This window comes from Phyllostomus hastatus, unplaced genomic scaffold (genome assembly GCF_019186645.2).
Source record: "Phyllostomus hastatus isolate PE091 unplaced genomic scaffold, TTU_PhHast_1.1 phas_contig_98, whole genome shotgun sequence".
Taxonomy (NCBI): Eukaryota; Metazoa; Chordata; class Mammalia; order Chiroptera; family Phyllostomidae; genus Phyllostomus; species Phyllostomus hastatus.
In genome coordinates, this window is record NW_025333999.1 from 13,232,772 (window position 1) to 13,254,350 (window position 21,579).

At 44.8% G+C, this 21,579-nt stretch overlaps 1 protein-coding gene across 2 annotated transcripts in view; it reads right to left on the reverse strand.

Moving 5' to 3' along the window:
• Positions 1 to 11,394: 11,394 nt before the first annotated feature.
• Positions 11,395 to 21,579, reverse strand: part of ADRA1A (adrenoceptor alpha 1A) — a 107,006-nt gene continuing 96,821 nt past the window's right edge. Inside the window, exons 2-3 of one of the 2 annotated variants that reach the window (XM_045852910.1) lie at positions 17,611 to 18,017; positions 11,395 to 12,978 (exon numbers count right to left, since the gene is read on the reverse strand). In XM_045852910.1, coding sequence (XP_045708866.1) covers positions 12,970 to 12,978; positions 17,611 to 18,017 — 416 coding nt within the window. In that variant the 3' untranslated portion in view covers positions 11,395 to 12,969. Of the gene's footprint in view, positions 12,979 to 14,117; positions 18,018 to 21,579 lie in introns of those variants that run through there. The other variant, XM_045852909.1, reaches the window with a different exon arrangement.

Sequence of the window (21,579 nt, forward strand, 5' to 3'; positions counted from 1 at the left end):
TGTCCATGCTCCATGAAAGCAAAGTCTGAACAATGGCTGACTTCTGTGTGTCTTAGGCTGCCCTCCCAGCCTCCGCTCACCCCACCCCCACCCTCTGTGGGGATCCCAGCAGTGAGGCTGCAGTCTTGCTCACTGAGCCTGGATTCTGACCAGCAGAACACCCACAGGACCTGACACCATCAGGCAAAAACCAAAGCAGTGCAGGTGCGATGGTATGGTTTGACTTAGAGGCTGAGGGCTTTGGGTGAAAAGTAAGGGCCCCTCCTCACCAGGAAGGTAATGTCTGTTTATCTCTGCAGATATCCAAAGCAACAGTCACAGCAAAACCAGCAAGGTCAATCAGAAAATTAACCTCCTGTCATTGCTGAATGCTAGCTAAACGGCAAGCATTTTCCTAAACGTCTTACAAGTGTTTTTTTATTTTATATCCCAACAACCCTCTCAGCGATGTATAGTAATTGTCCTCTTGTTGAGAAGAAGAACTGAGATTTAGAGATGTTGGATCTCTAGGTGGTGAATGTTTGAGGAAATTTGGAACCCATGACAATTTGACTATGGTAGTCTTATCCCCAGCAATGACACCACACTGCCAAGAAGCCCCACTGAGAGGTGGGGCCCAAGTGCTGCTGCTGGGGCTTCCAGGCTTGGAGACCTGGTCAGACAAGACTCTTCACAGAATGCTCCTTGCACTGGGTTGCCCATGACCTTCTCTGACCTCTAGCCCCTAACCTATTACTTTGACTTTGGGTCACTTAATACAGCCAACCTTGCACACAGTCCACATTTTTGTGTGTCTGAGTTCCACTATCGCCTCTCCCTGCCTCTAAACCTGGCAATGCACTTATATTTGGGTTCTTACCTGAGCACCGAGTGGTGCCAACCTGAATGTCTTGTGTACCGTCTACCCTATATAGCTGGCTGAAGACACCAACTGTCCTCTCTGAGCTGCCCACCCCACTCTCAACAGACCTGTGAACAACACATTGTGATTGAAGAACTGGGCACTGTGTGTTTAAAGAAATATTTCAAATATTTTATTAGAGGACATACATCAATGTTGCAGACTGCAAATATTATTGCATCCATGTTTAGAAGGACAATACAGATGTTTAGAATTTGAACAGTCACTTTATTAAACAAATAGAACAAATTCCTTTTTAATAGGGGGCTGCATGATCCATCAAGTATATTTTCCAATAATTCGTTTGACTTCTTAGTAATATATACATTTGTTTTCTTTAAAAAAACACAACCATAGTGATTGATGTTTCACCAAATCAAGCTATGAACACATGGGCCTGTAAAAATGGCATGTAGAAAATTCAGAAACACTTAAACAGCACAATTCAAGGACATGGAGTCCACACAAAGGAAATTGAAAGTTTTAGAAGCCATTGGCGTCAGGCAGCCTGAGTGTCAGTACAAAATGCTGCAGCAAATTCAAGTATAACAATTCGCATGCCTGAACATATTTACCTGACTTGGGAAAATATTCTTCTAGTAGCTCAGAGCACATACCAACTCGCAGCTCGATGCAGATGGGCTTGGTTTGTTTGCAGCACGGGGAAAAGGCAGTATGACCAACTCAACTGACCAAATACCAAAACCCGGTGGTTCACAAACACAATGTAGTTAGGATGGGTTCCTTGCCGGGATCTTATTGCCAGCAGTCCTCAGGGCTGCAGGAAAGTTGCAGCAGCTGAACTCGGCCGGCCAGCCTGCCTGCACTTGTCTGGCAGGGCGGAGATGCCCGCTTCACACTATGAACAGACCTAAGTCTAAGTGCGGAGCAGCAGGAAGGCCACCACGAGCCGGGAAGTGTCACAGGGTTCACGTTTAAGGGGCGTCAGCTTTGTTACTGGAATACAGTTTTAATTGCACAGACTAAGCGAACCTCCAAATTTGTTTTTATTAACCCCAGCAAGTCACGTCTTCCTCACCACCAGCTGCCTGTAATAAAAGAGCAGCGCGAGCCCTTCACCACTGCTTTGGCTTCGCCTCCCTGCCCCTGTGGCTTTCGGGTGGCAATACCCTCCCACCCCATGCCTTGGAAACGCCCCGACCCTCCTGCCCCTCGCCTGGAGAGTGCCCCGACCCTACCCGACTCGACGAAGCCACCCCACAGCCATGGCTGTGCAAAGCCAGTGCCTCGGGGTACTGTTGGGATCCAATTATTTTCTGGATTTTTGGGGGGCGGGGAAACTCTCTTAAAACTTGCTGCACCACATTTTTTTGCTGAAAACAATTTCTCAATTTTTGGAAAGTTTAAATGGCATAGGTAGTATTTGTTGGTTAAGACTTCCAAAACATGTGGTATCCTGACAGGGGAGCCACTTGATGTTTGGGCAAATGCTTTTTGCACAATGAGAAACGAAAAGACCTCTATCTGGTTAGCCAGCCCGTGGGAAGGCTGTGCTGAGCCTTGAGAATAGTGACTCAGATGACTGAGAAACCAAGACCTTTCAGCTCCAGCCAGACAAAGCTTCAAACATGAAACTTTGTTAGGAAAGCCCCTGGACTCATGAGGTACTGGCTCTTCCTTGTTTCTTTGTTGGCTTGAAAAAAATGTGAGGAGAAAAGCAGGCATGATTGGCCTGCAGGGGATGTGAGGGACAGGTTTTGCAGAGCCAACCACCCGGCACCATAGGCGAAGCTGACTTCCACAAGCCCTCCCAGACACCCCCAGCACCCACCTGAGGGCATGGACCGGGGCCTCTGCATAGGTTCCCTTCTTGCCTGATTGGAACAACTCCTTGTGTCCCACTCCACTCTGTCCTCCAGGACCCAAGAGAGGTCACCATTTTTGAGAAGCCCACCTCTGAGGCTGGGCTGGTACCCTCTACCAAACTGCCAGGGGTTGCATGAATGCCCAGTCACAGCGTTTACCACTCTCTGCTGTGATGACTGGTTTGCCTGTGCTCTTCAGGCCACAGGGACCTTGAGTCACGTGTCCACCCTTGGACCAGGCCTGCACCCCTCCTGACAACTCAGAGGGGTCACTGAGTGAAAGAGCTGGTGTGTGCAGTTGCAGTGGCCCTTGGAGGAAGAGGAGCTTATTTTGCAGCAGCACTTTTCCTACTCCTGTGGATGTGCTACATACAATTTGAGGGACACAAAAGTTACTTTCATGTTTAATGCAACAGGGGGAGCTGTGCTAAGCAGACTCTTAAAAAATTGAGCTATTTGTCTCCCAAGCCTGTTTTTCTTTCTCTTTATATTCATAGTCACACCTTAAGTCACTGTTGTCCCAGCATTGCCAATAAGTTCGTGTCTTAAATGCTTGATAAAGAGGTGCATCCACGTGCACATTTGGCTCTCAGCAGCGGGCAGCAAGATGGGGGCTGGGCTGGACATCCCCCTGCCACGGGGAGTAAGGACAGCACCCATGGACAGAAACATGGGCTTCATATAATGGGTGTCTGTCCCTTAAAAATTAAGGCAGATTGACCTTTAAAGAACTGCATGAATAGTTTTAATATACAAAGCATTATGCATCAACATGACCCAAATGTTACCCTTCTGTAGAGTAAGAATTCTTACTCCAAACACCATGTATCCATTTTCACAAATTCAGACACTGGTAGAGCTGATTCTTTGTAAATCAAGGCCCACATACTTCCCTGTCCACCAGCCCAGCCACATTCTGCTCCCCTGCAGGCAAGGCCCTGTCTCCCTTGCCCCCACACTGAGAGAAAAAGACAATTCTTCCCTTTAGCAGGGGGTCCACCCCAGCCAGGTCACCCTTGCCTCAACTCAGCTGTTGCTTCTCAAAACTGGGAAGACCAAAACAGACACAGACTAGGAACCTCACCCCTGAAAGTAACTTTCCCCCTCCATTTAAAACAAGTTTGATATTCTGAGTCAGGAGAGCACACAGGAGAAGGTGGCTATCAAACACAGCCTTTGAGTGGCTGCTGCCCGAGGCAGACTGGGTCATGTGTGTGGAGCCTGCGGTATGGACTTGGCTGTCAACCATCTGCCCAGAAGGGCCCAGGAGAGCCTTTAAGGGAGCCACAGAGATGATGCCGGGGCTCTCATGGACAGCACTTGTGATTAGAGCCAAGACTGGGAGCTGGTGCTCCCATGAAGAAGGTTTCAGTTCCAGCTAAAATTTAAACTGCCTGTGGGTCATGCCTAGGAATTTACTCTCTTGTCTTGTAAACACTTCTGACCCCAGGCCAAGCATTGCCCAGCCCCATTTCCTGAGATGACTTTAAACCCAAGCTTTGCTTCAAATGCTCTAGTGTCTCCCAGTGGTCATAAGTACTTCTCTTTCTTATAACATTGGTTCTACCAGCACCCACACACCTTTTATGTAATGACAGCATTCTGTACAGTGTCTTCCATAGAACAGCTATGATAACAAAATATTTCCTATGCCAAGCGAACAGTCAAGCAAGAGAGATTACAAGCACCGGCACTGGGCACCCTTGATCTGGGCTGTCCAAGAGCTCAGTGGAAAGCTTCAAAGTAATACGCTGAGTCTGATTTTAAAAATTAAAACAAATGTTCTGGCAGAGATGTTTCCAACCCAAAGAAAATAACAGTTGGGGGCACTGGGTGAAATAAATGAAACTTGAAATTTGGTTCCCAGCACCCTAAACTGAGGAATTACAGCATCCATGCAGCGGTACAACATCTGCTTAGTACTTCCTTTCTAATGAAAGGGTCATTTGTGCCTTGAACTGGTGATGACCAACTTCTGGAAACTTAATCTAAATAGAGAAAGAGCAAAGGAAACAGACTTATCCTGTTGTTCCTGCATGCGGAGGTTTGTGCTTTAAGATACCTCAAAGGTAACCTGATTTCTAATAATGTTTGATTTAGATTTACACAGCATTTGGGAGGGGAAATGCAGATGGACAGAGTGCTAGTATTTGCCGGGGTTTACTATGACTGCATATGGTTAACTCCATTACACTTGCCTACCACATTTCACAGATGAGAAAAGTGAGACCAAGAGAGGTCAAGGTCCGGATCCCTTACTTAGGCACAGAGATGGGGCCTGAAATTAGGCCCAGGTCTTGTGGCTTCTAGGCCACTGCTCCTCCTACAACACCACTTACAAGATCTCAGAAGTTCTCCTCCTTTGATTGGCTTCGGTGGAGCTGGCTAATGTCAGGCCAAGGATTCTGCAGGCCAGGTGAACAGTACAGGTGAACTCCAGGAAGAAGTACCCCAAAGGCTCAATTTTCCCCAGTCTTTCTCTTTTCCCTGAACTCCTTACAGACATTCCTGGGGTTTTTTGCACACTCATATCATTGGGTTCTCTGTGAAAATATTTCCTTCATGATGCTACTGTAAAATTTTACATTTTACTCTATCAAAATATGCAAAGGGCTTGGCACACAGTAGATGCTTCAAAATGTCTCCCCCCCCGCACCAAAGCTATATCTCATAGATCTAGAACAAATATTCCAAAAATTTATATGGAACCCCAAAAGACCCTGAGTCTTGCTTCAGAATCTTAAGAAAGATGAACGAAGTTGAAGGAACCACAATACCTATACTCTACTGCATCAAACTATACTACAAGGCCATTGTAATCAAAACAGCCTAGTACTGGTACAAACACTGACACATAGATCGATGGAACATTACAGGGAGCCCAGAAGTAAACCCACATCTTTATGGTCATCGATTAATATTTGATAAAGGAGGCAAGAACTTATAATGGGGTAAAGACAGTGTCTTCAATAAATGGTGTTGGGAACATTGGACAGATATATGCAAAAATACATAAAACTAGACCACCAATTTACACCATCCACAAGAATAAACTCAAAATGGATTAAAGACTTAAATGAAGCCACAAAACCATAAAAATCCTAGAAGAAAACATAAGTAAAATTTTAGACATTTCTTGTAGCAATATTTTTGCTGATGTATGTCCAGGGCAAGGTAAACAAAGGGAAAAGTAAACAAATTGAAGTATATCAAATTAAAAAACTTCTGCACACATAAAGAAACCATCATCGAAATGAAAAGGGAATCCACTGAATGCGAGAAAATATTACCCAATGACACATCTGATAAGCGGATAATTTCCAGAATATATAAAGAACTTACATAATTTGACACCAAGAAGGCAAACAACCCATTATTATAAAAATTGGCAAAGAAACTGAATAGATACTTCTCTGAATAGGTCATACAGACGGCCAAGGGCAAATGAAAAGATGTTCAATATCACTACTTATCAGAAGTGCATAGCAAAACCACAATGAGATATCACTTCACACCTGTCAGAAAGGCTATCATCAATAAATCAACAAACAATAAGTGCTGTTGAGAACATGGATAAATGGGAACTCTCATGCACTCTTGGTGGGTATGCAGGCTGGGGCAGCCATTGTGGATAACAGTATAGAGGTTTCTCAAAAAATTAAAAATGAATCTGCCTTATGACCCAGCAATCCCCCTTCTGGGAATATATCCAAAGAAACCCAAAACACTAATTTGAAAGCATATGCACCCAATGCCCACTGCAGCAATATTTACAATCTCCAAGATCTGGAAACAGTCCCAGTACCCATCCATAGATGAGAGGATAAAAAAAGCTGTGGTATGTTTACACAACAGAATACTTCTTGGCTGAATTTAAAAAAAAAGGAAATTTTACCTTTTGCAACAGCATGGATAGATCTGGAGAGTATTATACTAAGGGAAATAAGCCAGTCAGAGAAAGACAAATACAATACCATGTGGTCTCACTTATATGTGGAATCTAATGAACAAAATAAACTGGTGAACAAAATAGAAACGGGGACATGGATACATGGATTGGACTGACAGATATCAGAGGGGCAGGGGGTTGGAGGGCTGGATGAAAGGAGGTGAAGGGATTATAAAAATGTATGTATCACACATAGACACAGACTTCAGTGTGGTGATAGAGGGAAGGGGGGTAGTAGATGGAGGTGGGAAACGTGGGGAAAATGGGGATGGAAAGAGACTTTGCTGGGGTGATGGGTGCACAATGCAGTGTGCAAGCAATGATTTGTTGAGTTGTACTCTTGAAACCTGTATGGTTTTATGAACCAATGTCACCTCAATAAATTCAATTCAAAAGGTCATGTGTACTATTTGGACTTGATCTCTGCACACTTTGTCAGAGGGCATTCATTTTGTTGTCTGCTATTTTGGATAAGCAGGCGCTGCAATACTGAAGAGCAGACTGTGGAGCCTTGTCACACCCCAGAGACAGAAACGAGGTGTTCCCTCCCTCTACATCTGATGAAGAAGCTCATGCTTGGAGTCAGGCTTTAACAGCTGACACAACACTTCTGTGTCAGACTATCGCACCGTGTGTTAAAGTCCCTGTATCAGAGTCCTGTATGATGTTGGAAAGAGGGAGGCAGGGGTCTGGCGAGCTATGGGAGACAAAAGCAAGTGTGGGACCCTGCTTTTTTATTCAGTTGCTCCCTGATGAATGTTTACCATCCTTAAGAAAGTATGTAGAAAACTAGCAATTACTTGTTATTTAAATATTTGTCATACTTGCTTGTTTTGCTCTTTAAAGTACTTCATTGGCTTACTTTTTAACAGCCTTTCTACTTGTCAGAGTAAATTTGGGCATTTTTATTTTTGACTAAAGCTGCCTGTTTGCCTCCCCATTCATCAAGTCTCTGCCTTTCCTTGCCCTTCACAATGACAGCCACTCTGCTGTGACACAGTGCCTGGGTGGGGGACACACTGTGGACTGAGAAGTATTTGTCCTGACGCTCAGTTTTTGATTAATGGTCCAAGGGCCTTCCAACCCTGAGACTTTAATTAGCCACACTACAGGGCTGAAATCTTTTCATCATGAAAGGGAAGGCTGGGTTTAGCAAAAGGAATGGGGACTAGAGTGGGGAAGAAAGACACGGTTTTGTTTTTGTTTTTCCAGTAGATAAATCAATAAACTGTTGATCCACTCATTCAAACCTGTTTTTAGATGGCTTTGGCCTCAATACACTTAATACTTTTGGAGGCTCTGTCTTGTCACATGGTTTCTCCTCTTTCAGTTTCTCCATTGGACTGAAGCTGGTGTATCACACTATTCTAGACAATGCACCCATCGCTGAGACTGGGGACCCATGGTGAGCACAGCTCCCCACAAGCCCCTCAGCCACTCATCTCCCAGGACCAGGTTCTGACACTGGTTCTGAATCCCATCCTGTTGTTTCAACTTGCTTTCATGGTCTGAGATCCACCCCATTTGGTGATGGCATTCTGTGTTCCTGGGTGTAGGTGTGTCCTAGGCAGTGCTACGCCAATCTGGCTCCAGGTGGCATCAACCTGGGGTTCCCGACAGCTGTGCTCTGCACTCCTATAAGACTCTCACTGTGACTTTCTAGAAGTCCAGTGCTGTCAGCTAGTACCTGAGCCTTCCTGGTATGTTATCTCGTATTTCCAAGTCCCTATGGACCTGCCCTCACAAGTCCCTCCCTGTCACTAACACTCAGATCTGTCCCTCTTTGTCCTCTCTCCCTTTGCCTGCTCAATAGGGTCCTGGTCCTCAGATATGGCCACCCAGGGGCTGAGAACTGAAACAACCATATGGAATGATATGACAGTTTCCACCCTCCCAAGTTTTCATCCAGTTGAGAAGATGGAACCTATACAGGTACAGTGTAAAATATGTTTTAAAACAAGAAAATATAGATTTTAAAAAGCCACAGGAAGATCACAATAAAATGCATCACTAGTTGCCAGGTACATTTTACAGGCCATTGCTGTAGGAACTTGGAGAGGAAGCAAGTTCAGGAAAGGCTGCATTTGAACATTTGATCTGGGAACAGAATTATGGATACATTTTTATGCACTGAAAAGAGAGAATGGAGATAAAAACATTATGGGTTGAATTGTGTCCCCCCAAATTTCATGTCTAACCCTAATACTTAGTACCTCAGAATGTAACTGTATTCGGAGACAGAACCTTTAAAGAGGTGATTCAGGTTAAAATGAGCTTGTCAGGAAGGGCTCTGATCCAAATCTTTTTGGTGTCCTTGTAAGAAGAGGCAATCAGGACACACCAGGGCAGGCCAGGTGAGGGTGCAGGGAGAAGGTGGCCGTCTGCAGGCTTAGGAGAGAGGCCTTGGGAGGAACAGCCCTGAGATACCTGGACCCCAGACTTCCAGCTTCCAGACCCGTGAGAAGAAACATCTGTTGTCAAAGCTGCCACCATGGCACTTCGCCAAGACAGCCAAGCACATGAATATGGACAATTATAAGTCATGAGCTATGTCAGCAAAAGCAGAAGCATGTCTGGGAGCAGAATTCCCTTTGCTCAGAGTAGAAAGGCTCCTGCTAAGAGGAGAGAATAGAGGGAGTCTGTGAGCAAGTTCCAGGCACAAAAAGGGTGGCAGGACCGGGATGGGGATAGAGCAGAAGTGTCAGGGAAGGAGAAACCTTTCACCCAGTTCTGTGAACACACATCAGCACAGCCAAATGCTAACCCGAAACCAAGTTTACTTTATGAGACTAATCAGGGCTTTGAAGGACTAAGGGAAAGTGAAAGGGGGAAAAAACCACAAAGGCAACAGACAAAGGATGAAGAAGAGAAAGAGAAGGCGACCTTGTGGGGCTGGGTAAGTTGTTAGAGGGTTTTAAGTTGTCAGGGAGTGAGAAGTGGCAGCTGGGAGGAAGACCTGTACCTCTGGGGGAGGGGACAGATACCTCTCCTGACCACCAGATCTTCCTGATAGGTGGCTGCTCATGTGTTTGTACCTTTCATTTGGAATTAACAGTGTAAGAGCAGAAAGACAGCCACGTGGGCAGAAGGTGAAAGTCCTTGGGGAAGACCTTGATTGAACCTTTGCCCGGCAGGCCTGCCCGCTGCCCTGGGTCCCTGGGGGCTGCGGTGGGGAGGGTAGGGAGAACAACTTGCAGTATCAGCCCTGATGCCTGATGTGAAGAGGGGCTAAAGGGGCTGAGGCAATCCCACCTTGTCCCCTATGGTGATGCATGCAATACTTTATTCCACAAGAACTGGCACCCACAGGAGTAAGGGCACCCATGGCAATGCTGGTCACTGCTTGTAAGTTTGGCAAGAAGGGGAGGGTGGAGTTATGGAGAGAGATGAGATAAGGAAAGAAGAAAGGAAAGGAACAAGACAGACTGGGGGCAGGAGAAGGAAAGAGGAGCTGCCACACTGGGAGGGAGGTGGCCCAAGCCCTCCTTTCTGTGCCCAGCAAGACAGCAGTGCTATTATTGGCTTCCATCCTTCCAGGTCCTTCCATGCCAGTTCTGCACCCATTGCTGCTCCAGGCCCCATTCCAAGCCCCCCTGACAGACAGCTTCATCCTTTAATGCTGCAGACACCCTGCCCCAGGCCCAGGGAAGCGGGCACCTCACTTCCTCCCCATCACTGCCCATCAGAACTGGAGAGAGGGCAGGGAAGCAAGTCCTTCTAATGAAGTGCCAGCTCAGCCAACTGTGCCTTCATGCTGCCCTGGCACAGGGCTAAATCTGTTTTCCCATACCCCATTTCGAGTCAAGTTAAGCAATTTTTTTCAGACTTAAAAAGGAAAAATAGGAAAAGAAGAAGGAAAGGAGGAGGAGAAGAAACCTGCTAGAAACTAGCATTTGTCTTTGGGAGGACTCCCTGACCCCTCCTCCTGCCCCCCGCCCCTCCTTCTGTGTCCCATTTCATGGTGAGCTCCAGGGCACAGCCTCCAGACCCTGGTGCAGAGTGCTGTGGTCAGGAGGCCCTCCTGAGAAGCTACATGTGTCCCGAGGGCCTCTGGGGGCCACTCCAGCAGGGCCCCAGAGGGACTTCACATGGGCCCTGGCCAAATGGACCTACTCATTGTTACTCTCGGAGTTGGCCAGGTTGTGCTGGGGGATTTTGCTGATGAGGTGAAGAGTTGAGACACCTCCATGGACTCCATGGGCTTCTGTTACCAAACACAACAGTGGGTGGGTGGTGGGTTGTTTCACTCTCACCCTGAGGCCTGTGTAGAAAGTCACAATGATAAACTAAGTATATCTTTTTCGGGGACAGGTCATATGGAGCAGATCCCACTCTTGATTATGAACTTGTCACTTTATACCCAGCAACTCACACAGGATGGGAACATTAAGGTAGTCAGGTGGAGATATGTCAGTGGTACACTAGAAAAAGATGCTTGTATGTTGACCAAAATACACTGCTTAGCATTATTTTCACAACAGTGTAAGCTAGCAGTGGTATGGATCAGGGGTAGCAAACTGTGGACCATGGGCTAAATCTGGCCCATGCCTAAGAGCTACGACTGGTTTCTACATTTTTAGAAGATTGTTCTTCCCCTCAACCCCAATTAAACAAAGAGTGAGTGACAGAGACCATACGGCCCCACAATTCCCAAATGTCTAGCTATTTACAGAAAAAAAAAGTATTCCAGCCTCTGGTATACATCAAATAGAGCTTTATTCTTTTGTTCAGCTAGGAACATCCTTCCCCTCCCCCATTTCTAACAATATCTCTTGGAATAATGAATGCATTCTTGACTTGCAACAAATGAGCTTGCAACACACCCAGCTCATTAGCTAGGGACTGTCTGCCTCTCGGTGCCCAGTGCATCGGGCGCAGGAGAGGAAGTGAGCAGTTGCTAACGGTGAACAACAGGGTGTATGAGATGACTCTCAGGCTCCCCAGCAAAGGGGGTTCTGAAATCTCCTTATACCTCTGCATTCCTGAGGTCCTTAAGGTATCAGTAACTGGTGGCTTTGCCTTATGTGTCACCCTGTTGACGAGTCCCTGTCCTGCTTATTCCCTTAGCTCTGCTGCTGGCTATCTAGGGAGAGAGAGCAGAGTTACAGCAGCTTGTTGTTTAGTCAACGAGAGCAGCATAGACAAATATGCACTCAGCGCCTAGAACAATCTTGTACTGCCCAGCCGCTGAGCTGTACCTGGGGGGAAACGCAGATCAGGGATGAATCAGTGACATGAAAGCCAGGGTCTCAGGAAACACAGTGGACCTTGGGGATATTGAAGGCTCTTGGAAAAAGGAGTCAGAAGCTGGATTTGGGGCGATTCAAAGAAATCCTTAAACCTCTCCCTAGCTCCCTCCCCTTGTTTCTTTATATGCTAAGTACAAATATCTATATTATGAACTAATGCTCAGGAATGACTTGAGATAGGCAGAAGTGTTTTAAAAGGTATGAAGTATTGTATCAATGGGAGGAATTACCAAACTCATGCAGTGATTTTCTGTCTTCACTTTTTTAATATTGCATCTGAATGCACCTACTATTATTCAGGCTTTTTTATGTAGACCAGTGTCTATTTTTCCCTCCAGGTGCAGTATTAATTTTTTCTTAAATTTTTTTACTTAATTAAGTCTGTATTTTTCATAGTTTACCAATAATCATTTCCAGCTGATAATGTGGCAAAGTTGACTATGACTTGGAGGGAAAGTAATATAATAACTCCCCAGCCTCATGAAAAGGAAAGATAATTACTTTGTTTTTGGACATGAATAGGCATTGCTTTAGGGCAGCTCCTTGCTTATCAGCTGCAGCAGTGGATTCCTGAACTATCCATCCTGCTTTGAGCAATGTCCAGGGTCAGTCTTCTTTCTCCCTTTCAACAGCCCCCTCCTCAACTCCCGTAACCTTCCTTTCAGGCAGGACACTCAGTAATCTGTGCTGCAGAGCGAAGAAGAAATGCCATTCTCCTGCACAGAGCAGAGAGGTCCATCCTCTGCCCTGGTGACACGAGGGCCTGGGGAGCAGGACTGCGGATATGCTGATGGAGTGCCAGCCAGGGGCTGGGTGCCCTCTGCTGAAATCCTGACTTGCTTTGGCCAACCCAGCCCCCAGCAGTCATCTCCTGGCAGGGACCTTGCCAGAGGGGGGCCATGGCTGCTGTTGCTTTTTGAAGATGGTGGACCCCACAGCAACCTGAGCTTGGCCCTACTTCACAGCACACTCTGCTGACAAGGAGCAGATGCCGACAGTGTTCCAAGTGGGCTTGACCAGAGCTGTGTGCAGGTGGTTTCATGGTTAAAAGTCCTGGTAGTGCAAAAAGAAATCAGAGTAACAAGTGAGCACACCTCTATGGATGTCACCATAGTTACCACCTCTGCTGTCTTTTTCATCACCCTGTTTTTGCTTGTAGAGTTTGCCTTCCATGCACCCGCAATCCCTCATCTCTTTGCTGATGGGCAGAGCTCTTTCCTGAATTGAGTCAACAAACCCTTGTAGGTAGAGGCAGCATCTTTTTTGGCAAGAAGACCTGAGCAGAACCAGGCCCCAAAACAAATGACACTGCGTGTCAAGCTGTGATTAAATAGCTGTGATTCAAGGCTGATCGCCTTCCCAAGAAAATAGTTCCTAAAATGTCCCCCCAGCCCACATCCACGAAACCTACTGGGCCAGGAGGCCTGTGTGATGGCTCACTGTGGAGGGATGGGGGCCGACCCTCAGGACCTAAGCATTCCTTTGTGCAAAGAAAGCCAGGACCAAGGAGATGCCATCCAATAAACTACCACAGCTGCCAACCAATTCTCCACCTGCAAAGATTGTCTAGGTCTCTGGCTACCTGGAGCCCAGCACTCTGAAACCGTGTTTCCAAGATGACAGAAATGACAGTCACATGTTTGACACACTCTGAGCTCTGTGTGCTCCTGGTGATGCCTATGATTTCTTTTCTCTTTCTCCAACTCAAAAAAAAAAGGCTGGAATACAGCTGATAAGAATGATGTATTTGTTTTTATTTACTTTAAAAAGGGACAGACATACTTCCTGGAAGTATGCTATGAATGGTGGGTGGCAGTCGGTAACATCAGCCACTGGACAGTATGGTGTATTTTGTACCTGAAAGTGTGTCTTGCTGTTCTAGGCCTAAGCAGCCTCTTACGAATTCTCTCATCTGTACAGCTCCTCCCTCTTTGATATAATTTATCCTTCTTGCAAGGCCTGAATACCATTCTGGGCCATGCTCCCTGGAAGAGGGGTGCAATCTGAGAGTTAGAATTATAGACACCAGCCCTGGCTGGTGTGGCTCAGTGAATTAAGTGCTGGCCTGTGAACCAAAGGGTCATCAGTTAGATTCCCAGTCAGGGCACATGCCTGGGTTGTGGGCCAGGTCCCCAGTAGGGAGTGCATAAGCAGCAACCACACATTGATGCTTTTCTCCCTCTCTTTTTCCCTCCCTTCCCCTCTGTGTAAAAATAAATAAGATCTTTAAAAAAGAATTATAGATACCAAACCCTTTCATTTACAATGACCTGCTGTTGGGTTTGGCTGGAATGAAGATTTTGCAGCATATTTACTGAGGTTAATTGGCAGGCAAATCCCAAGGAAAGAAAACAGTAACAAGTTTGGGTATGGTCTAGTGTCCTTAGTATACTCAGTCCCAACTGGGGGACTTTTATCCCCACTATTTATGAGTCAGGGGCATTGTGAAAAAACAAACAAACAAAAAAAAAACAAGATATGCAGACATTAGTGTTAGGGAGGGCCAAGACTGAATAACGGTTCCTTCTTGGCCCTGGACCAGTCCTCAATCACTCTTAACTCTCAGGTCTCAGTCTCCAAACTATGAATAGTGGAGTTGCTATGAGGTTTAGAGACAATGGGTGCAAAATACCCTAGTAAGGCCTGGCCCACAGTAGCGCCTAACAAAAAAGCCTTAAGAAAATATTTATTTTCCCAAATATCACTGTCTACCATGGATGGACCAGTTCAGGTAGGTGGTGAGAGTTAGAAGCCTTAATATTTTGGAGAGTGTTGGCATACACTGAATGAATATAGGTAGGGGCAGTCTTGGATGCAACATGACAGAGGGAAAAGGAAGAAACCTTGACAAGTATAATGCTTTCCTGAAATCCTTGCAAAAGTTTGGGGACATTTTTTGAATAAAGAGATTCAAGTTCTCTCTTAATGCATGCAGTTTGAATTGCAAGAAAATCTCAGATTTTGCCTCTCCTATCATGTCAAGCTGACTTTTTGTGATTTTGAGACAATCCTGCAGCAACTGCTTTTATGACACATTAGAGAAGACATTCTGACTACTGTTGCCCTGGGTAAATTCTTCAAACTCCAAATAGAAGCAGTAAACATGTGAGTATAAATATGACAATCATCTGTTTAACTGTGACAATTTTAGATGATTTTTGGCATGCTCAAAGGTACAGAGATTTTTGTGGATGAGTAAAAAATAACTTGTATATTGTTATCCCATTCTGGCTAAGTCTTGGGTGACATTATTAATTTCTTGTAAAATTGGCAAATTTATACATAATACCATGTTATGGGAAAGGAAAGCAATGTTAAAGTTTGCCTCCCTGGAGGGAGAGGGTTTGGAGAAGAGCATAGCAGACAATTATTTATGGATAATTTTACATGAGTACAATTGTCATGGCTTTTATCTGATGACAGAAACATCCTGGGGTTGCTTATTTTGATGAGCAGTGGCACTAATACTAGCTTTCTGGTGACCTTAAACTTTCTAATATCTAATATTTAAATTTGTCTGTAAAGGTGTTTAAAGATCAGGTGTATTTTGCTGAAGAACTATTAACATTCTCTCATAGGGAAGCTCTTCTCGTAAGGGGGGTGTCTTGGCAAAAGGGGTTTTTTAAATTCAGACTCTGAGGGAAGTTCTCAGTGATGAGACTTCTCTTTCCCAGGAAGGCAGAGAGCAGTGAGGCTTGCGCACTCACCTCTTCCCCAGTGCCTACAGCCCTGACAGGACACCCGCCTCTGGTGGAGCTGTTATGGGACATGCAGACAGACCAGAAGAGTCTAAAAATCCAGCCGACATCTAACACCAGAGCCTAAGCATGAACATAAGTCAGGATGTCTGTCTGGTCAATGGGAAGACACTCTCCAGCAAGAGCTGAGAAAGTGACAATATTTTATATCCAAACACAACCAAAAACCAAACTCCAATCCACATGCAACCATACCCTCCATGGCAGTGTGTAAAGGTATGAGCCTTTCAGAAAGATTTAAGGAAATTATTATTTTTCTGCCAGGGAAGAAGAAAAAGATGATATGGGCCATATTTGTGCCATTAAGGTTAAATAATGGCTACAGCCTATTTCAAAATTCTTAGTGGAAATCACCTAAATGTGTGCAAAGAGACCACTGAAATGATCAGTAGTCTCAGGCCAGTGATTCCACTCAATTCTTTGAAAACCACAAATCTCACTTTAATTTCTTATTGTGGAATGTGAAAATTTTTTTAACATTTACATATAGTTACCATCTTCATCTTTAGTAAATATACCCAGTTATTAAGGTTTACCAAAATTTGGTATACATAAAACCAAAACCAGCATGCTCCCCAAGTACCTGTAGGAAGTGGAAATAGATGAAGTAATTGGGCTACTGGATCTTTCACCAGAATACATGGGCATCTGTCAAAAGTTCTTTGCAAACTCCAGCTTTTGATGGGTTTTTAGTCAGCATTCTCCCAAGCTAAGCAGGTGTACCTCTCGAATGACAGGAGCACGTACTTGGATCATAAGGCTCAGTCCTGCATGCTGCAGGTGCACTGGGGCCTCGACCCTCATTCCCTATGCAATAGTGAAGCAGCTGAAAAAAGGAAGTCAAGGGGTGCCTTTCAAAATATTATCAGCTGTGGATTTTCATAATGGAAAATTCTGAAAAAGTTAAGTGACTTGCACAGAAGGTTTTCTCTAGGCCATGTCAAAAAGGTTGTGGAGTAATTTTGCAGCCTCTAGTTTAATGTGGAATTAGCACTCGCCCTACCCTAACCTCTGGATCTTTGTGTTACACAAGAAGCCTTCCTACATTTGAGCCTGGAACTACTTAATGGAATTGTGTCCATGGTAGTTAGGCTGAAACAATGACCCTCATCTGTACTGCTTTCCATTAGGAAGAGCCACCCTTCCACTGACAGGTTCTTTCAGCTGATCTAGACCCAAGTCCCCTTTAGTTCAGAGACAATGAGTACCCCATCCCCATCCTTAAGGAATCAGAATCAGTATCCAGTCAAACTGCCCCAAAAGGTAAATCTCATGGTCAAGTTTCACCAAGTTGAGACACTGGATGTATCAGAAATGGTGAAGTTTAAAACTTGCTCTAAAAATAATGTGCCCGGGTATCAGCCATCATGGTAAGGTTCTTCCTCCCCAGGCCTGAAAATAAAATCCCCTCACTCTATCAAGAAATAGCTCCAAACTTAGAGTGTGCACTGAAAATATTCCTGATGAAATCATAACCCTATATTTATAGTCTTTTGGATTATGCCTGAACTTCTCTTTCCCATGGTGTTTTCCAATGAAGGGGCTGGCTGGGGAGAGCGGGCTCAGAGGATATGAGAGGGTATTAGCTTCAGGGAAGTGCTGCTTGTCCTCCTTTTGAATGGGATGGTTGTGCCACATCTTCCCTCCTCCCTGGGCCCTACCCACTGCCCAAGAGTTGGGTTTCCTCCCCCACCCCATTCTCAGATGGTCCAATTGGAGGGCCCTGTCTTGTCATCCAGGAAGAGTGAACTGGCCTTTCCCATAGAAAGGGGCAGGGTGCCTAAGATCATCCTGCCTTCCTTCTGACCTTTCCTGTCCTCTAAACTTTCTCCCCATTCTCACTGAGGGAGATGGTGTGGATCTTAATGGTTGGCACTTGGTGGTTCTCTCCCTGGTGTGGGGGTGAGGGCCCCACACAGCAGCAGACCTGCACAAAGCCTTTACTTCGCCCCTGGGCTATGCAGGCCCTCTGGTCCTTGGGCACTGTGATCCTGGTGGATCCTCGGGGCAGTGAAGAGAAAAACTTCCACTCAGAGACCCCATCTGTCTTCGAGATCTTGTAGAAGGTGTCTCCTGAGCCCACGGGGATGCGCACCAGGTCCTTGTGCTGCCCCTCCAGGGCGTGGCTGGGTGGGTGCAGGGTGTAGCCCAGAGCCCGCTTGGAAGACTGCTTTCTGTGGAGGCACTGGAGTCTCAAGACGTTCTGGAAGGCCTTTTTAAACTCTTGACTGGAACATGGGTATATAATGGGGTTGATGCAGCTGTTTAGGTATCCAAGCCAGAATGCTATTTTAAAAACTGTTTCAGAAGGCTTGAAATCAGGGAAGAAAGACCCTGGAAGAAAACACACAGATTCATACTTATTATTTGCAAGGCAACTGGCCAATGGTCTGGGAAAACAAGCAAACAAACCAACAAATTTCCTTTTACATTTTTTAAAGGTTTCAAATGATTCGAAGTGCATCTGAGTTTCTCACATTTCACTGATCAGCCCAGATGAATGTAACTCTTTGCAGTATCCTCAAGATGATTCTCACTTGTCCACATGTGCAAAGTCCATTACAGGGGCAGACCCAGTGCAGAGGGTCACACTGTCCTCCATGATAGAATGCCCCTCGATGTCCACTGTGAAGCTTTACATAATGAAAACTTGAAACCTAGGCTAAGTCTACATATGCAAACTGTTTTGCCTGAATTTAAAAATAAGTTGGAATTCATTCAAATAACCTGTATAAAAATGGGGTTATTTGAATATCTCCTTTGTTCTTTAAAGCAATATTTTATAGACACAGCCTAAATAGTTACAAATTCCTTCTCTCCTGAATGTTGGAATTGTATATTTTAATGAGAAACCAAAATTTACAGAATGCTGGCTTTACCAGCTTTTAGCCAGTGATTTTCAAATACACTGTAAGTCCAGTTGTCGACCTACTGTGTTTAGACTTAGTTTTTTGATGGTGTGAATTCAGTAGAAATGGCACTTTGAATTTTGATCTCCTGGACTAGTGATTTGTGGTACAATGCTCTCTCATGATGCTGGGCAGAGGCAGCAAGATGATTTTTATCCAACTGTAGGCTAGTGTAAATGTTCTGAACACATTTAAGGTAGGCTAGGCTAGGCTAAGCTATGATGTTTGGTAGGTGTGGTGTGTTAAATGCACTTTTGATTTATGATTTTTTTCAGCTTGTGGTAGGTTTATGTGGATGTAATTCAGTTGACAGTTGAGGAGCACTTGTATTTTCCTCCAATGTTACTATATGCTTCCCTGCTCAGCATACTCCAGTGGCTGCCCCCTGCCAAATTCTTACAGAATGCTTGCCAATTGCTTGACAGTCAAGATCCTCCACAGAACTCAACACAACCTAATCTAGCTTTTTAACCTCAAAACTTTTACTCGAACTAGATTCACTATACACTTGGAGACAAGTTGCTGATCGTTTTTTGTTGTTCTGTCGAGTTGGGTCCTGATGTGTAAAGTGACCTTTTCCACCCTCTTCTCCTACTCAAGTCTTTTTCATTGGTTCACAAAGCAGGAGTTCAGTTCCAGACCTCTTTAAATCTAGAGCAGTAGCTGGCACAGAGTTGTTGGCAGCAGAATAACAAACATGGAACCATAAAGAGGGAACAATGTTGGAAATTATCTTATTCAATTAATTGATTTCCAAATTACAAAATGATTAAAGAGGCTGTCCTCACCTGATAGCTGTAGCACTAAGACAGTGATACATAAGGGGACCCAGAACCCCCAGTCCAGTGGTCTTTATTCTCTGCACAGCTTTTGCTTTTGTTTCAGTTCAAGGCCTTGATTTTATGTCTTTCTTTTTCTGTCTGCTCTATGGACCCACTATTAGACATGACAAATTGATGTGTGTCCTTAAATCTAGCAAATAATGCTCTAAAATTTAGTAGAGGATCTCCTAAATGTAAGCAAAGAGTAAACTTAAATATTGCAAAGGTGACAAAAGGGTGCAGAAGTGACGGGAGTGTTCACTGTCCCTGACACAAAATCTCTGCTCGGTTCAGCCTGTCTCAGAGGAGCGAATGCGCACATGCACACACATGCACACATGTGTACATGCATAACAGTTGTGAAGTGAGAAAGTGTTGTTCTTTAGCTCCAAAGCTTTTAACATTTTCCTCTAATAGAATTTACTTATATTGAGTGCCTGGTGTGAGCCAGGCTCTATGCTAAACACTTTACCTACAATTTAACCATTATTAGTAACATCCTCATTTTACAAATGAGGAAACGGTGGGTTGAATAACTCAACTAAGGTCACTCAGGCAGCTGGTTGCTGGCATAGGTGGGATTTGAAATTAGACTGTCTGATTTTAGGGCCTGCTTCCTTTATGGAATCTCAAAACTGATTTGAATACTACATATCTTGGGAGGGAAGATGGTGAATAGAGTGATGAAGTGTACATTTGCCAGAAGCTAAATTAGAAAGGTGGTTTTCTTTTTCCTTTTAAAATTTGTATTGGTTTTAAGTGTATAGCATAGTGGTTAGACAATCATATACTTTACACAGAGATCCCCCGATATTGCCAGCACCCACCTGACCCCATGCATAGTTATTACACCATTACTGACTGCGTTCTCTGTGCTGCACTTTACATCCCAGTGAATTCTCTGTAACTACAAATCTGCACTTCTCAGTCCCTTCATCTCTTTCACCTCTTTCACCCATTCCCCCAAACCCCACCCCTCTGGCGCCCTCCAGTCTACTCTCTGTGTTTATGAATATGTTTCAGTTTTTTGGTTCATTTATGTTGGGGGAAAATGCTTTTTCAAACTTCATTTGAGATGTGGATAAAGGGATAAGGCCAATAGGACTGGTGGTTTTATGTGAGTATGATCCAGTTCCAGAAAAAAATTCTTCTTATATTCTGATGCCAATACATGGTCCAAAATTTCTTGCTAATGACACAACAGTGACATGACTGCAGGAGCCCTCATCACAAAGGTGTGCTTTGGCCTGGGCTTCATGGGGATAGACGAGCAGGGAGCACCAAAACCTGCCTTGTCTGAGAATTTTACTATTCTATAAATCAGCTAAAGAGGGGGTTGCATTTTTCTGATTTTAAGAATTTTAATTAAAAGAAAAGAAAAATAAATGAAGCATGAATGTGAATGGTAATAAAGTGATTTGGGATCCTTGGAATTTCCCCCAATTCTGTCAAGAACACTCTTTTGCTTACAGAGCCCAGATCTGTGTGCACAAATATAAACCTCCAGTTTCCTTTTAGTTCATCTCCCCAACTCTCTTCCCCTCCCTTGAGCCCTGCTTCATTCCAGGTCTGGCAGACTGAGAGCTGGGATCCCTCTGCTGTGGTCTTCCCTGTGTCCACAGCTTCTGAGGTCAATACTGGTCCCCCCTCCAGGTGCCCTGCTCAGAACACCTGCTTCCTTGCTGCCTCTGATCCAGGGGGAGAGAAAGGGAGAAGGTTAAAGTGAATTTATATTCAGATCTAAATGTCAGTCTCCAGCTTTAACCTCCCAGGGATGTTGTTTTGCTAATCCAAGCAAATCTCTTTTCAAACAGTAATTGAGAGATGCTTCTGGACCAGAGGCCTTCTCTTAAATGTCATCATTTGGTTTATCCTACTAAGTGGCACCTATATATGTCCAAACCCAGCATGATTTGCTGGTTCCCACTCTGATCATTCCACAGGGGCAGGTCATGAGATCCACTTCTCCTGCTTGTATTGTCCATCCCACCTTCCAGTGATTCTCTTTCAGCAGGTACTAGATGGGATTAGGAGAGGGACTCATGGCAGTATTTCCTTCAGGAACTTTCTAAAAGGTGTTTCCCTGTTTACTTGCACTCTTCACATCCTTAGATCTCTCTTTTGCCTCCATTCTCCCTCCTAGGAAGGGGAGACTAAGCTTGGACA